Raw genomic sequence first — 17,904 nt, 5'->3', positions numbered from 1 at the left:
GAGGCACCATTCACCTGGGAAGCTTGTAGTCAGGGCGGCTGCAACACAAGCCTTTGGGAGGCAGAAATGCGAGAAGGCATCAGCGGAGGGAGGGAAAGAAAGAGGGACAGAGGCCAGTGTTTCGCATGGCACTCCTGACCATCATTCAAGGTGCCATCGCACACTGGTTGAAAACCGGTGCCCTGGAGAATCCCTAACAGTCAGTGCTTGCATACAACACTGAGATAGATGGAGCTTTGATCTTTAAGTGTTCTTATGGCCCAGGGACTCTCACTTCATCTGACAAATGAAGCAGCACAGGCAGTGTCAGAGGGCGAGGAGCACCCCCACCCACCCCAGTCTCCCAAGACATGGAACTAAGCCCATTGTGGTTACTGGAAAAATACAGTTTCCGTGCACAAATCACAGTTGTACCTTGCATCCCAAACACCTTGCGAGTTGAACATTTTGGCTCCTAAATGCTGCAAACTGAGAAGTGAGTGTTCCAGTTTGCGAACATTCCTTGGAGCCCAAATGTTCGATGCGCCTTATGCGGCTTGGTTCCCAAACATTTTGGACGTCTAAAGGATTCTGTTTGGCTTCCAAGGTCCCACTGTAGATAGATAGATAGATAGATAGATAGATAGATAGATAGATAGATGATAGATACATAGATGATAGATAGAAGATAGATAGATAGATAGATAGATAGATGATAGATAGATATAGATAGATATAGATAGATGATAGAAGCAGAGCCACAATCCTAGGCATGACTATTTGAAAGTTAACTCCAGCAAAATCAGCAGGACTTCTGAGAAAACCTATTTAGGATAGGAATGCTAATGTGAAATATATATTTCTCTTTCAAAAATCTAACATATAGGCAAAGTAAATCCAACTCCCCAAATCCACATCACCCTTCCCTTCCCCTATTTTGCAATAGGTTCGTCATATTTCTATGTAAACTATACAAAGTTATAAGAGAGTAATGTATTCCCAACAGCAGTCCCTGGTGATAATGCTCTTTTTCTCACTATGCTAATTTAACCCCTCAAGAGGGCAATTATTTTTTGCCATGGGAAAGGTATCCCCTAAGCAAGACTGCAGTGTATCAAGAGCAGCAGCACTCATTTGGATTTTTTGCTTGTTTCGACAAGTAAAGATTTTTTACTAGCACATTTCAAAGTGTATGTTTTCAAGGAATTGTAGGTTCATAGAATTGTAGGATTGGAAGGGACCACGGGGGTAATCTAGTCCAACCCCTTGCGATGTGGGAATCTTTTGCCCAACGTAGGGCTTGAACCCACGACCCTGAGATTGAGGGCCTCATGCTCTGTCAACTGAGCTATCTCTCCACCACAGTTTTAATACCCATTTTAAAATATATTACTTTGTAATGCATTTTGCTGCAATTTAGTTTGTATCAGGACACTGGCAGTCTGGGCTGCTGCTGCTGGGATGCATTAAATGTCTAAATACAAAGATGAAGTAAGTGCATCCATTAGCCAAGTAAAAGCTTTCAAACTTAGCCACATCTCACCCGTGGCTTTTGCCATTGTTGTTACCACAATTATGACTGGAATAGGTTGATAACAACATAGCCGTCATTATAGGAATAAAGATGGGAAGGAGACAGAGGGAGAAAGCAAATGTTAGCCATTATCCCCTTAACAGGCTGTTACCACAGGAAATGACAATTGAGTGTCCTGCTCCCCGCCCCTTGTCAAATACAGGGAAAACTAACATAGAACCCTCTAGATAGATAGATCAGCCAATTTCAATTCTCTCCATTTCTCATTTCTCCGACCTTACATTCAGTTCTCCAGATTTATGTAGCAATTTGTGAAGAATCCTCATAAAAATTCTCCTAATAAATAAATTTTTGTCTGAAGAACACATTTTGAAAGAGATATCTTCTAATATGCTTTCCCCTACTCATTTATTCATTTTCAAGCACATTTTCCCCTATACGTGCACTTTTGTAAGCATTGTTTGGTTGGAAAAATGCATCAAAAAATTTGAAAAAGTGCAAATTTTGAAGGGTGTTTCACTTTTCATATTGTTTTGAAAAGTGAATGCTTGATAAATCTAGCTTTGAATGCACAATGAATCGTATGTGTCCCCCATCCCTATCTCCAAGTGATGTTGGTCATTGACTGTGCTGGCTGGGACTGAAAGGAGTTGAAATCCAAAAATGTTTGTATGCTGCTGCATTGGTGACACCTAGTTAGTAGAATTTGTTTCATGTCCTGACCTTACACTGCCTCAGGTTTTCCCACTCTGTAGGCACTGGCATCCAACTGTGTGGAGCAAGGGCAGAAAAATGCAGAATATCATGAAAATACTAGGCTATGAGATATTATGGAAGGAGATGCAAACTTTGGAAGTAGCTGGCCATTTAGAGCATGGCCTACTTGGGCCCAGACAACTTTTACTGGAGTTTGTTAGTGTCTGGAGTAGCAACAAATAAAACCTGAAGCATGCTCAGGTCCATTCTACTCTTTGAAGAATGCAAAATGTTTTATGCGAAAGACTTGAAAGAAACTGCCTGCATGTATTCCCTCCTCCCAACTTAAGCTGTTACAAAAGAGGAACACTCCATCAATCATGATTCCACCACTTTCTCACAGTAGGTACATAAGGACTAGAAATGGGTCCTGGAGAAACAGCTCATCTGTTTCCTAGGATATCAATTAGAAGAGGCTTTAACTTATAAGGTAATGCTCCTTAAAAGGGGAGGGGCTAATATGAACTACTAGGAAGCTTCTGCCCATTACATGAGAAAAAAGCTGGTGCAGTTTTGAAATCAGTGGTTAAAATTAGAACAGTTTTGAAATGTTCAGTCTATCTTAATTCAAAATCGTATCCAACTGTATCAAACTTAAGAGAGAGAGAAAACCCTGCTCCTTAATATCAAGAACTATCATGCAAAATTTGGGTACAATGTCCTAAAAGGTTGATTCTAAAAGAGGCAAAGGAAAAAGTGTAATTGGCCAAATGTACAGAGGGCTTGAAGACACCCACTCCAAAGAGGCAACTATCCCGTTTCTTCGTGGGCACCTCCACTGAAGGCATGAGATAATACTGTTTAAATATGCCCAGTCTCTGTGGCAAACACACAGACGATGCTTCAAGCAGCGCTCCTGTGCCAATCCATACAGTTGCCAGGAACAATGAAGGCTGGGCACACATACTGCTTCCACCACTATCTCCCCAACACAGTTAAGGCCTTCTTGCCAAGAACCCACAAAAATCTAACGGGGAAAATTTGTTGATTATCTGAAGATATGTTGTAAATATCTTAGCATTAGCAGGATTGACATAAACTCATGCAGTAAGAATTAATTAAATGAGAACGTAAGGGGGAAATAGTAAACACCTTTGAATTGGATATGCAGTAATAAAAATACAGTATACAAACTAAGTAACTGCAGCAAGGAGGTGAGGGAAGTCGAAAGAAATGCAGACTAATTTTGTTGAGATTTTGTGGTTTTTTTCTTGTTTTGTTAAAATATTTGTAGAATGTGAAAATGAAAAAAAAAATTCAAACCCCACAAAAATAATAAACCATTCTTAGATTCATAGCAGCTACAATGAGTGCCATGATAAAGTGATCATAAAGACAGAAAAGAGAAGAAAAGGCAAGACTAACAACATGCACCCTGCACTTCTTGTTGCTGTTTGAAAGCTGACATTTGCAGATAGGCAGAATCACTCTGTTCTCACATCTCTGAGTGACAGTATTAGAAATGGATTGTACTCAAATGGCTGCCTTCGACTGGAAGGTAAGAGGAAGTGATGAACAAACGGCATTGTGTGCCCGACCACCTTGGATGAAACAAAGGCTATTCCTGCTTCCTGATGAAGGCATCCCCTTTCTTCCCATGAAGATAAATGATGAAAAGGGAATCTCACATACAACTGCATTATAAACTACTCCTTTTTACAATTCTAAAGCATCAGCAGTGTGGCAGTAGGGGAAGCTCATTCTTCTTTTACAAGCTCTTGGTTAATTTAAATATTTCACTCTGTTACTGGTTCTATTTTTTAATTTATTGTGTTTTATTTAGCAACTTTAGTATTTTGACTATTCTGATCTGTTTTAAATTATAAACTGTCTTAAAGTTCAAATTCAGTTTCCAAGTGTGGCTTATAAGTTAAGAAAACAATAAACCACAATCAAGTGTCCATAATGCTCCACTGAAAATGAGGGCGAAAATGCTACCAAACTGAATTCTCTAACACTGCATTTGTACTAAGAAGGCACCTGATGGGAAAACGTTGGTATTGATGGAGTCTAAAATCTAATAAAGACAACAAAGTCAAGTTCACATCTGCTGATCTGCAAGCAAATCCAGGGTACATTAAGTCCACTGCTGTAATGTAAAATTAATTCTAATTGATGGAAGCTGTTATGTGTTCATTGCAGAATGCCAAACCACCAGGACAACAGGCAGCCAAGGTGATGAAAGCTCTAGGGGAAAAGAATTGGGGAGTGGTGGGGGAGGGCAGTGACAAGCACTTCACAGGTTACAATTAATCCAGCCTCAGCTTTTGGGCACTTGAAACCTCAGCAGGGGATTCCAGGAGGAGAAACGATGCATGAAAGTGAGAGACACAAGATGATTCATTGCACACACCCTCTAGAACAGAAACAGCAAAGTGATACAGAACAGAGGACCAATTCCATACTTCTTTATGGCCCAACATACAATTTAAAATTTAAACCAGAAGCAGCACAGGAACATTACGGTATTTCTGTTGGCTTCCAGCTCTGTTCAGATAAAATCCAAGCACACATTACCATGAAGTACTTCAAGGGAAAGGCCCCAAGGAACTTGGTTAACAATGCATTTTGAAGAAAAAAATTGCTTACATCCCCTGAACTTGTCTCTACTACTCTAGCAGATGAGTTTCAAGAGGTGTCCAAAGCACTGTCTAGTCCTGCTGTGTTATATGAGTTAGTAAGGCCTGAGGGCATGGAAAAGGTGTTTGGTTTGGCCTGAGGAACCACCGGTGCTCTTGACCTTTGAACCTCAGAGCTGAAAAAACAAGCACAGAGAGGACAGCCGGCTGAGCAAGGGAGGTGATTATTGTAAGGCGGTGGCTCCTTCCAGCTTAAAAGAGGCAGTGGTAAGACCACTCCTTAAGAAATCCTTCCTGGATTCAGAAAATCCAAGCAATTGCCAGCCAGCTGCTAATTTCCCCTGCTTGGACAACTGTTTTTTAGATCCATTTCTGTCGGGGTTTTGACTCAGTTTGGGCATGGAAGCTGCCTTGGTCACCCTGTATGATGATCTCTGTTGGGAGAGAGGTAGGGTGTGTATTTGCCCTTTTTAATTCTCCTTGATCTCTCAGCAGCTTTCAGTACCATTGACCATGGATTTCTTCTGGAATGGCTGTCTGAGTTAAGGGGGACAGCACTGCTTTGTGGTAGTTCCGGTCATTTTCAGATGACAGGGCTTGTGCTTAGCCCCATGTGCCTTCAATGTGGGGTCTCACAGGATTCATTACTATCTCCCATGCTGTTTATATCTATCTATGAGTGGAATCATTAGCAGTTTTTGAGTACGCTGTCAGCAAAAATGCTGGTGACACTACATGTGCAAGTGTGTCAGTGGATGTGCTAGACTGATGTTTTGCCTTGGTTATGGAATGCATGAGAGCCACTAAACTGAAGCCTAATTCAGAAATGACTGAGACACTGTTAGTGGGTCGTTTCCTAGACCAGATGGTGCAGATGTGGACTACTATGGATGGCGTTACACTCCTTCTGAAGGAGAAGGTACATAGCTTAGGAATATATCTGGATCCATTATTGTCATTAAGGCTCAAGTGGCCTCAATAGTAGAGTGGCTCAGCTGGCTTCCTCAACCTCAGTCTTCCACATGTTTTGAGACTACAATTCCCATCATCCCTGACCACTGGTCCTGCTAGCTAGGGATCATGGGAGTTGTAGGCCAAGAACATCTGGAGGGCCAAGGTTGAGGAAGTCTGCCCTATAGGGACAGAGACAGTCTAAAAGTCTATGCTCTGGTATTGTCTAGGCTGGACTGCTGTAATGTGTTATACATAGTGCAACTTTGAAGATGTTTCAGAAACTTCTGCAGGTGCAGAATTCAGCAGCCAGATTATGGATTGGGGCAGAACCGTCTGAGCATATAACACTAATTCTAAAATGACTGCACTGGCTATCAATTAGTTTCAAGGCTAAATTCAAAGTACTGGTTTTGACCGAAAACAACTTATGCAGCTCAGGATCCCAATACTTCAAGGGCTGCTTCTCCCCACATGAAAAGTACCGGACCCAGCAATCATAATCTGAGCCCCTTGATCACCACCTTGAGGTTATTAGGACTATTGCCTTAGCCACTACCTGGGCATCTGGACAGAAGCACCTCCTCCAGGATCCCTTTAACAGTACACCCCTTCTCTTGGAGCAGAAGGCAGAGGCTTGTAACCTCCCCTCCAACCATGACTAAGGCTTACCCAATGCCTAAAATTGCCCACAGCTGTGACAACTGCGATGAGGTAGGCTAAAGCCTCAGAAAGTGCCTATTACTCTGAGGGGAAAATTCCTACCCAGCCCTGAATACAGCAACTAACTTAGTCCACAGCAAGGTCAAAAACATACACAAATTGACAAATATAGAGAGCAGAATACAAAGGGAGGGTGGGTGGAAAATCCAATGACAATCTGTGTGCCAAGGCAGACTTGTTTAAATACCCGAAGAGTGGACCTGAGTGAAGCCTGCAGCTCAGTCAGTTCCGCCCCTCCAGGAATGCCTGCCCCTAAGCCTGCCTGCCATTGGCCACTTTGGCAGGCAGGCTACATTCAAACCTCCTGCCATGTGCGAACCTTTCTGGCAACCCAAGGGCCAGGATCGTCTGGCAGAGGCAGCCACATTGGGATGCATTGGGAGAGGTGTCACCGGCCGCAATGCCGCCACACCTCAAGAGAGGTAAGCGGATTTCCAGTAGTGTGTGAGTCTGCTGCAGCAAACAAAGCTAAAAAGCCTTGTGGCACCTTAAAGACCAATAAATTTCACTGTAGCATAACATTTTGTGGACTGCAGTCCACTTCAGGGAAATATCATGAGGCTCTGGCCTTGTTTCTCTCCAAGCACAAATTAAGGCTCATGTGAACACTGGCAGTTGAAATTTGTGTGGGTGAAACTCTCATAATTGCATGAAGGAAGACAGGCAACTAAATAACGCAAGGTAATCAGAAAGGCTGTGTAACTGGAACACCCCAGAATTAGTGGTTTGTGTCGACAGAAGGCGCTACCTCAGGATAATAACCTCTAAATTTTAATTGTGCAAACAAGCCTTAAGTATGCCTGAGGCTAGGATTAGCCTTACAAAGGTCTATAACAACATGTGCATAGCTATTAGCCAACTGGCATGCTGCAAGCCAGTCAAATCCAACCACCAAAATGATTTTTACAAGGACATTGCATGGAATTTTTTTTTGTCCCTACAGGCAGAGGGGGGCAGCCAACTTTTTCTCCTCAGGAAGGGACTGCACATTATAACCGTTACTATTTTTCTATATTGATTTATACCCCACCTTTCTCCCTGACAGGGACTCAAGGCAACTTACAGATAAAAGGACAGCTAAAAATATGGGAGGGGACAATGATTTACACTCACTCACTCACTCACTCACTCACAGCACCAGCCCCCTCATTAACAGCAGTCCATCTTGAAAAGCCTGCCAGCTGAAAGACACAGCAAGGAGGGAGCCAGTCTAACTTCTCTAGGGCGGGAGTTTCAACGTCTGAGAGCAAACACTAAGGAGGCCCTCTCCTGTGTCCCCATCAAGTGTGCCTGTGAGGGTGACGGGGCCAATAGAAGGGCCTCGCCCAAAGATTTCAAAGTCTGAGAATGCTCATACGAGGGAATACAGTCTTTCTGATAGCTTAGATCTAAGCCATAAAGGATAATAACCAGCACTTTGAATTGTGCCTGGAAACAAACCACTTCATGGGCCCATTTAAAAATATTTATTGACTGCATGGACATAGTGAAGTTACCAGCAAATCCAAGCAGGTGCTAAATGTTAGAAAAGAAGGAGGGTAGTCCTTGGACATGATTTTAATTTTTTGTAGAACTATGTGGTGCTGTTAACACCAAAGTTGCAGGTCTGATCCCTGTAAGGGAGAGCTGCATATTCCTGCATTGCAGGGGGTTGGACTAGATGACCCTCAGGGTCACGTCCAACTCTATGATTCTGTTCTATTATTTTTTAATATATACATAACTGGGATGGCACAGACCAGTTTTTATATAGGAGGAAATGACGCAGGATGGAAATAAACTGATTCATCTATCCCTACCCACACAAGCTACTGAGTCTGTCTCTCTCCCCACCTTCTCGCTTTACAAGTTTGTGAGCCTCCCATTATTTTTTCATAGCTTCCTCTCTGTAGCATCACTTTCTCCCTGCTTAGCAGCATTTAAACATTTCAAAACATATTTAAACATCTTATAGAAACCGGGAAGATAATTTTTTAAAAAAAGCATATTTGGGTGAAGCCACGCAAAAACGGACAAGACTCCATGAGACACTGTGTGCTAAACATGCCACTTTCATGGATTATTTTTAAAGTCATTCATCAATTTATGCACTCAGTTAATCACCCTCACCAAGAGGTAAGAGAGAATTCTGTGTACCTCAGAATCTGGCATTCCTCTGATTACACACTGGTGCAAAGAAAATTCACGCCATTTATGGTTTTACCATACAATCTGTTATTCTGGGACAGCATGTCAACAATTGTGTGAACCAACCTGTATCATGTACAGCTGGGCAATCCTATATTCATCCACACTCATCGGAAGTGGAATGCGATACTCTTTTATAAGCATCTTGAAATCCAAGCAGCCCTTTGGTCTGGTCAGAAATGCAAGCCAGAGGTGCTTCCTGGAGGCTGCTTACATAACAGTAAGCTCATGCATCGATGCCCCCTGAAATGAAAACAAAAAGAGAGGTGCATTTAATTTTGTGAATGAATTTTTTAAAAAACTTGTCATTAATCAAAGGGTAAGTACTTCCTGAATTACACTTTGGAATGCAGCCCAAAACAACAGATTTATTTCCTAATAAATCACAGGGCTAGAACCATTACACAACACTGACAGAGATCTGAGATAAATTCCAAATTATGTGTTTCCCAAAGTAGGGACACACACACACAAACACACAAGATCAGATCTCATCAGTCCTTAGTCACAATGCAGGAAAGTAAATTTGTGTTGCGGGGAGAGAAGTGCACAGTGAGAGCCAGAACAGGGATAGCCTGTTCAGTGCTTCTTAGACACTAACTCCCATCAGTCCCAGCCAACATAACCAATGGATGGGGAGGCTGGGAGATGCAGTTCAGCAACATTTGGAAGACATAATATTGGCTACTCACAGGTTAAGATGTTGGACTAGGTCTTGGTAGACCCACTCAGCCATGAAGCTTACTGTTCCCTCACTCTCAGCCTAACCCACCTCATGTTGTTGTTGAGAAGTCAAAATAGAGGGAAGGAAACCACCGCACACCATGAAAGGGGGCTCTATGTATTTAGAGTCTGGCGCTGTCCTGGGCAGGCCAGTCCATAAATTGTCTGTGTGGGGGGGAAATCAAATTCTCAAATTTTTAGCTTTCCTCTGCAAGTTTCTAGTCCTTACAGATATGAATTAAAACCTCAAAACATGTAGAAGCTGCTGGTGAGAAAAGGAGAAGAACTAAGCAGTACTTTTATTCATAGTTCCTTCTTCCTCCCATTGGACAGCTGAAGCAGAAGCATGCAAATGTGTATAATCTAGATTAGTTTTGTTTGGGTTTACTCTCTTCCAGCACATCATATACAGTGGTACCTCAGGTTACATACGCTTCAGGTTACAGACTCCGCTAACTCAGAAATAGTACTTCGGGTTAAGAACTTTGCTTCAGGATGAGAACAGAAATTGTGCGGCGGCGGTGCGGCAAAAGCAGGAGGCCCCATTAGCTAAAGTGGTACCTCAGGTTAAGAACAGTTTCAGGTTAAGAACGGCCCTCCGGAACGAATTACCAGAGGTACCACTGTACAGAGACCCATACACAACCTGAAAAAATTAGAGGAATGTGGCCATCAGTACCAAGCAACTCCTGAGTGCTTTCTTCTGTCCAACACTCATGCAAAAAAGGCATGGAGTTTGGGGTAACCTGGAGGGCAGTTAGTAGCAGGCAACACCAGGATTCCTTAGAATCTTTTTGAGAGACTCAGTAGTGGTGGTCAAGCTTTTCCAATAAAGTAACTCACCCACCACCATGAATCCTTCCCTGCAATGCACACCTGTAGATTAATGCTGAAATTTTGCAGCGTACATCCTCAGTTCATGAGGGGTGAGGAAGAGACCCAATAGGTTTGGTTAGTATTCCACTTGAAACATACGTAGAAATGTAAGAAGGCATTGATTTCCATTCTGCGCCATATTCATCACATGCAGAGCACTGTTTCTATTCCACTGCAGGGCATCTTCCAACAAAAACAGCATTGTTTGTTTCACATAATGTCACATAATTGTCTGCTGCGGCATAATGCTATGTAATTAACTGCATTATTCTGCACCATTCATGTCAGTGCAAATGGGGAGAGGGAATCGTCAATTACATATTGTTAAGTTTAGCTTGAGGACTGAAAACAACAGCAGCAAATGCTGATTATATTTGATTTTAAAAGGGTCTCACAATGGCAGAAAGGTTGAAAACCACTGCCATAGACCAGCTTACCCAAAGCCATGGTTGGTCACTGCAGAGGTGCCTTGGTGCGCCACCAAAACAATGATCAATGATCAATCGCCTCGGTGAACTTCACAGGCTTAGCTGTAAAGGGTTTTCTGTGCATCTCCTCTTGGTAGATGGTGTGAAAAGGCTTTTTAAAAAATTAAATCCCTGAAAGCTTTTATCAAAGTGTTATGCGTGATAATGGCATCCTCTCTCTTAAGGAGGTCACCTGTTTGAGGAATGAAGGGTAAGCCAAGTTGTGCAAAGCAACAGCTTCAGCTTTTGCGAAGTCACAAAGTGAATCAAATTCCACACATCTGTTTTCATATCACACTGCAACATCTACAATCCACCTGACTATTCATTATCAACAACAATTCTTTATTGCATTTCAAGGACCAACAGTACGAAATTCAGTGCATTTAAAATACATTAAAAGCACACAAACTACTAGGACAGATCATAAGACTATGCTAGTTTCTGACTTTTGTCTAATACAAATTGATCCTGACCACCTCAGACAGAAACTTGGCAACGGCCAAAATCACAACTTGAATCTTACTGTCTAGTAGAAACTTGGCATACAATTGTGCAGATTTAGCTGGTAGATTTGCCACTAGTGGATTAATCAAATGTTGTTGGGCATGCTTATATAATCTGCAGGACAGGAGAATGTGCTTAAGGACTTAAGAAAAGTGGGAGAAGGAACCCACCCTCTCAAACATTTGTGGTATGAGAAGTTACAGGATTTCAGCAAGAAGCTATAGGGCATGCACTGATTGAAAATAAAACAGTGCGTCCAACCCCAACCTTTGCAAACAATGTTGAAAGGATCGTGAGAAGAAATAATCGTGAACGAACAATGAAAAGGATGCCTGGAGGGGCCCTCTGTTAGGGCGCTAGATGTACATGATGTAACTGCATAAACAAAAGTCTCCGTATAGTCCTGTGCTTTCGTCCTATGCCATTCGATCTGTTCCCAAGTATAGTTCCCTCACAACTTTCCATGTCACAGTAGCAGCCATGAAATAGGCAAAGATCAGATTGTTACACACCAGCCTTCACGGTTAATCGCATTAGCCTCAGAAGGCTACAATCCCACTCAAAGTGACAAGTCAGTAATGGAGCGCATCATCTTGGGAGAAAAGTGTTCGCCTCTCCCTCCCCCCACCCTCTTCCCGGCCCCCATTTGTTTCAGCACCTTTGCCAAGTGCTAAGTACTTGCAGCTCACAGAAGAAACCAGGACTTGCTGACAGCTCACAGGGCCTGGATTCTGAGCAAGAAGTCAGAGGAAATTACCCAGTTAAAGTATCTGGAAGACCTCCTCCTTCCTTCTTCTCTACTGGTTATTGACAGACAGACAGACAGACAGATATAGATAACACCTCCGTCCTTACGGACCATCCTGGGCTTTACTTGCTGCGGAGAGGGCTTCTAATGGTAGTTCCACCACCCTCAGAATTGGCTGCCCAGGAAAGGAGCAAAACAGCTCACATAAAGATAAACCAATGCATCCCGCTGCCAAATCCACCAAAGTATTTATGGCATGAAAACTGGAAGGGGGGAAGTCACTATTTGGTCACTCCCACACTTTAAAAAAATCAAGAAAAGAAAACAAGGTCAAGTGGAAAATGGCCCCCAACAGTTCCCTGTGTGTGGTGTACATAGGGAAGTCTGCAGGCCCTTGACCATTTTTGAGATGAGAGAGTAAAGCAAAGCAAAACTTTTTTCCCACCTCAGTTTTTCATATTTGAAGAGCTGAGGACTAAGGTTTTACGTTTTTGTTTGTTTGCTTGTTTACAGGGCATGTTTTTGGTCCTCAAAAAAGCTCTCAAACTGACTTGCAGAAAAAAATGAAAGTCAGCTAAAACACGGTAAAAGCCAACAACAGAATAAAACAGAATAAAGCTGACCGGACACAGGTTAGAGCTCAATGTCGAGCCTACCAAGTGGCAGTAGCGACGGCGAAGAAGACTTTCTTCACCGCCTCTATTGCATCTGCAGAAAACAGCAGCAGGAGACTTTTTCAGGTGGTCCGCAATCTAGCGGAACCACCTGCTACATCCGGGCCCAGTACGGGCCACATGATCTCCTGCAATGATTTTGCAAAGTTTTTTGCAGATAAAGTCGCTCAGATTCGGGAAGAGGTCGATGCCACCGTGGGAGCAGGGCCGGGGCGGGAGAGTGCTAGAGTCCTGTCTAGTCAAATTGCGTGGGATCAATTCCAATCTGTTACCTCCGAGGATGTGGACAGGCTGCTTGGACGAGTGAAACCAACCACCTGTCTCTTGGATCCTTGCCCATCCTGGCTTATAAAAGCTAGCTGGGAAGGGCTGGGCGATGGGCTTCGTGGGGTGGTGAATGCTTCCCTCCGTGAGGGAGTCTTCCCAGACCCGCTGAAAGAGGCGGTTATTAAACCGCTTCTTAAAAAACCATCTTTAGATGCGGCCACGATGGCCAACTATCGCCCAGTCTCAAATCTTCCATTCTTGGGCAAGGTGATTGAGCGAGTGGTGGCTGAACAACTCCAGGCACGCCTGGAAGAAGCGGACCATTTGGATCCCTTCCAGTCGGGATTCAGGCCTCATCACGGGACTGAAACTGCCTTGGTCGCACTGGTTGATGATCTCCGGCGGGCTAGGGACAAAGGTGAGAGCTGTTTCCTAGTTCTGCTGGATCTCTCAGCGGCGTTTGATACCATCGACCATAACATCCTTCTGGACCGTCTTGAGGGGCTGGGAGCTGGGGGTACTGTCATACAGTGGTTCCGCTCCTTCCTCCTGGGCCGTGTTCAGAAAGTTGTGGTGGGGGATGAGTGTTCAGACCCCTGGGCTCTCACTTGTGGGGTGCCTCAGGGTTCTGTCCTCTCCCCCATGCTTTTTAACATCTATATGCAGCCGCTGGGAGAGATCATCAGGAGGTTTGGGCTGGGTGTTCATCAGTATGCGGATGATACCCAGCTCTACCTCTCTTTCAAATCAGAACCAGTGAAGGCGGTGACGGTCCTGTGTGAGTGTCTGGAGGCGGTTGGAGGATGGATGGCGGCAAACAGATTGAGATTGAATCCTGACAAGACAGAAGTACTGTTTCTGGGGGACAGGAGGCGGGCAGGTGTGGAGGATTCCCTGGTCCTGAATGGGGTAACTGTGCCCCTGAAGGACCAGGTGCGCAGCCTGGGAGTCATTTTGGACTCACAGCTGTCCATGGAGGCACAGGTTAAATCCGTGTCCAGGGCAGCTGTGTACCAGCTCCATCTGGTACGTAGGCTGAGACCCTATCTGCCCACGGACTGCTTGCCAGAGTGGTGCATGCTCTGGTTATCTCCCGCTTGGACTACTGCAATGCGCTCTACGTGGGGCTACCTTTGAAGGTGACCCGGAAACTACAACTAATCCAGAATGCAGCGGCCAGACTGGTGACTGGGAGCAGCCGCCGAGACCATATAACACCGGTCTTGAAAGACCTACATTGGCTCCCAGTACGTTTCCGAGCACAATTCAAAGTGTTGGTGCTGACCTTTAAAGCCCTAAACGGCCTCGGTCCAGTATACCTGAAGGAGCGTCTCCACCCCCCATCGCTCTACCCGGACACTGAGGTCCAGCACCGAGGGCCTTCTGGCGGTTCCCTCACTGCGAGAAGCCAAGTTATAGGGAACCAGGCAGAGGGCCTTCTCGGTAGTGGCGCCCTCCCTGTGGAACGCCCTCCCACCAGATGTCAAAGAGAACAACAACTACCAGACTTTTAGAAGACATCTGAAGACAGCCCTGTTTAGGGAAGCTTTTAATGTTTGATGTATCACAGTATTTTAATATTCTTTTGGAAGCCGCCCAGAGTGGCTGGGGAAACCCAGCCAGATGGGCGGGGTATAAATAATAAATAATTATTATTATTATTATTATTATTATAAACATAATCGGATCTTCTTCCAGTATTATAAACACTCCAAGGGCTGGAGTATGTATTGTCGTTGCTCCATGGATGCCGCCCAAACCAACTCGGTGGTAATAGTTGCAAATAATCAGGTCTGCTGTCTCCACTGTGGGGTATCAAAACTGAAGAGGAGTGTGTGGGGAGGACTTGACCAATGTCACCGCCGGACAGTTTGCTCACCAGGGAGACGCCATTTTTAGTGGCCTCCCCGTGGCAACCGTAACACCGGCTCCAAGTCTTTTTCATTAAAGTGGTAATAAAAGAAGCCTATCTTGTCTCCCTCAGAAGCTCTAAATAAATTAGCTGTCTAGCACTGCATGATAAACAACTCTTCCCCTCTTGCTTTCAAGACCTTGTTTCGTGCCTTTTTACTGCTTTTAAATTGCTGTTATACCTACTACCATCAGAAAATCCCAGAGGAAATTTCCCTGGTGTGACCGACCCGGGAGGAAAGCAGCTCTCTCAAAGCAACTCACCCCCCACTTCCTTCCCCTGACAAACTGACCCACAGAATTTCTCTGACAGACTAAACCTCCAGAATTAGTCCACAGACCATATCAAAACAATAAAAAAACTACAATCATCACAAAAAATATGCATACAATTAAGGAATAAAAATCCTAAAAATAACAGGAAAAATACATGTCAGAATATGCTTATAACCTTCCACACTGACCCACATAATTTATTTGACAGGCTAATCCACCAAGAGAACATTCCAGAACAGGGTAAGGATAATCTCATTAAGATGCTCTTAATTAATATTCTCAAACATACCAATAATATTTCTATGCAAAATGGGCATGAATCAAATTCTTCACACATCATGGGCCCACAAGCCCAAACAGGGGGGGAAATAGTTTACAGCCCTTAGGAAATAAGTTTATTTCTGAAGATTTAATTAAAGTGGTCTCATCCTACTTTGGAAGCAATTCAAACGTTTTCTTTTGGGGGCAGGGGTGCATTTGGACTTTTAAAGGGCATTCAAAAAAAAGTGGAGGAAAGAACAATAGGCCATCAACTTAAAAGCAATAAAAACCACAGGAACCATGGGACTGGGGCAGGAAAAATATTACACTTATAATGAAGTGACACAGGTCATTTCTCAGACAGACATGGTGAACCAAAGTGCTAAATTGTGCTTCAGAATGAAAACAGGCATTAAACCCCCTACCATTGAGGGTCTGTATAAACGGAGCCCCTTTAGGGGCTGTAAAAGAAAGCTTGCGGGAAGCTTGGAATGAAATCCTATAATTAGAGAATAAGAAGTTAACGATCATAAAAGGTACTAACAAAGTCTTAAATGTAAGACCAAAAGGCCAAGCTGAGAGTGGGAAGCGCTGAAGGGGGAAAATAAAAGCTCTCTATATAATTCTCTCACCTGTGTAATTCAAAGGTCAGGCTAATATTAGAAGGGTTTTTTTCCAGAATGTTTAAGGTGCACGTTGATAGGGTGTGCTGCTCAACTCACAATCACAGACAATCGCAGAATGTCAGGCTTGTGAAATCTACCGGGTACTTTGTTTTCTCATTGTGATCCTGAGACCCACCAGCCAAGGGGAAGTGCAACAAAGGCCCAGGAGGCAGAGTCTATTGCCCTCCTGAGTTAACCGGATGTAAAAAAAAGCACAAATCTACAACTGAGTTGCAGCAGGCCAGGGATTCCAATATCCTAATTTAGGAAAAAAATATGTTGCTGTTAAAAAATTGGGATTCAGAAACCCTTGCTGATGAACTGCAAATCACCAACATCTACCTTCTGCCCACCACCACATCAGGTTGGGCTAGGTTTTTTTGTAGTGTTTTAAAAAGCTCAATCTCCTGTGCAACTACAGACAAGACCGAGGCAAAAGAACCACATGTACTCACCTCCATCACATCACTTTCAAAACTCCAATGCAGGCAAAACATGGTTTGTTTTCAGCCTGACCATGGCCACACATCTTCTCTATCTCTGCCCCAATTCCCTTTCTGACTCCTAGGTTTGGACAAACCACAGCTTTCAATCCCATCTCAATCAGCAAACTACAGTTTGCACTCATTCTCCAAACCACAACTTCCAATTCTGCTTTGGAGGGCTACCATAGTTTGGTGAGTTGGAATATAACAGCAAACCATGGTTTGGAGATCAGGGAGAGAATCAAAACACACAAGGGGAAGAGGGGAACACACAAGCTCAAGGTCAGTCAAACCATGGCTTGCCATTACTCATGAACTAGTCCAATAGCTTTTATTGTACCCATTTTCAATAGCAAAAAAAGCTAAGCTTTTTACTTAGAGGGAGGAAACCCTGCAATGAGCACAACTTGTGAAAGCAAGAGAAGTGGGATTCTGTATTAGCTTTGGCAGAGAGGGTGCTAAAAAAACTGAAAAGAAATTTGCACCAAAACAGGCAGCAGATTGCAGCAATCTACAGCAATTCAATTCAATTAACTTCTCCTGATCATAAGGCTTTCTCAGTGTTTCTCAAACTTGGGTCCCCAGGTGTTGCTGGACTACGATTCCCATCATCTCTAGCTACTAGGACCAGTGGTCAGGGATGATAGAGGAGTTATAGTCTCAAAACATCTGGAGGGCCGAGGTTGAGGAAGCCTGCCCTGGAATGAGTTGTTTGCAGCTGCTTCCTCACCACAGCTTACCCAAGCTCAGGAGTTGCTTTTCCACAATCAGCTGGTAACAGAATTAAGGCAGTGGTTGCATATCCCACTTAATATAATACTATATTCCCCACAGAAATTCAGGAGCGTCCGTCTTCATTTTGCAATTACTATCTTAAAAGATAAAATTAATGAGAAATTGCCCTGGCTGCAAGAAACTAAGACTAAAATCCCTGCCACCAACAACTCTCACAGGGAGCAGGAACTGACAAATTAAAGGCCAATTCATGAATGCCACAATCACAAACGTAAACAGGAAGCCACTAACTAAAGAGGAATAATCCCCTCTAAAAGTTATGGGCAGAGGGAAGCTACTCATTAAAGGGACTGTCATAGAGACGTAGGGTCTTGTAAGTAAATTTCCTTTATTCTGAGTAAATGAAGTAGTGTGTTATGAGGGCAGGCATTTTTAAGGGGAACATAATGCTACATTAATTGAAATAACCCTTTAAATTATCAGCGCAGATGACCTGTGGAAAAACAATACCTCAGCGGCATCAGAGGGCCCTAAGTCTGTTAGCTACATTAGTGTTCATAACTCATGAAATCATCGATTTCTCTCAAAATAGCATCACAC

General features: G+C 43.6%; 1 protein-coding gene and 1 long non-coding RNA gene across 12 annotated transcripts in view; one reads left to right on the top strand and one right to left on the bottom strand.

The window, feature by feature from the left end:
• Positions 1–17,904, top strand: part of LOC310666937 — a 288,749-nt gene that overhangs the window by 80,997 nt on the left and 189,848 nt on the right. The window lies entirely within an intron of this gene.
• The window catches only part of PITPNM2 (phosphatidylinositol transfer protein membrane associated 2), a 210,676-nt gene that overhangs the window by 92,561 nt on the left and 100,211 nt on the right, over positions 1–17,904 (bottom strand). For all 11 annotated transcript variants that reach the window (XM_083418121.1, XM_083418119.1, XM_083418112.1 and 8 more), the window contains one exon: positions 8,776–8,952. In XM_083418121.1, coding sequence (XP_083274247.1) covers positions 8,776–8,853 — 78 coding nt within the window. In that variant the 5' untranslated portion in view covers positions 8,854–8,952. The remainder of the gene's footprint in view (positions 1–8,775; positions 8,953–17,904) is intronic.

Source organism: Podarcis tiliguerta (assembly GCF_965153285.1).
Source record: "Podarcis tiliguerta genome assembly, chromosome: 16".
In the NCBI taxonomy this organism is placed as follows: Eukaryota; Metazoa; Chordata; class Lepidosauria; order Squamata; family Lacertidae; genus Podarcis; species Podarcis tiliguerta.
The sequence above is the reverse complement of the archived record's forward strand: the minus strand, read 5'-3'. Positions and strand labels throughout refer to the sequence as shown.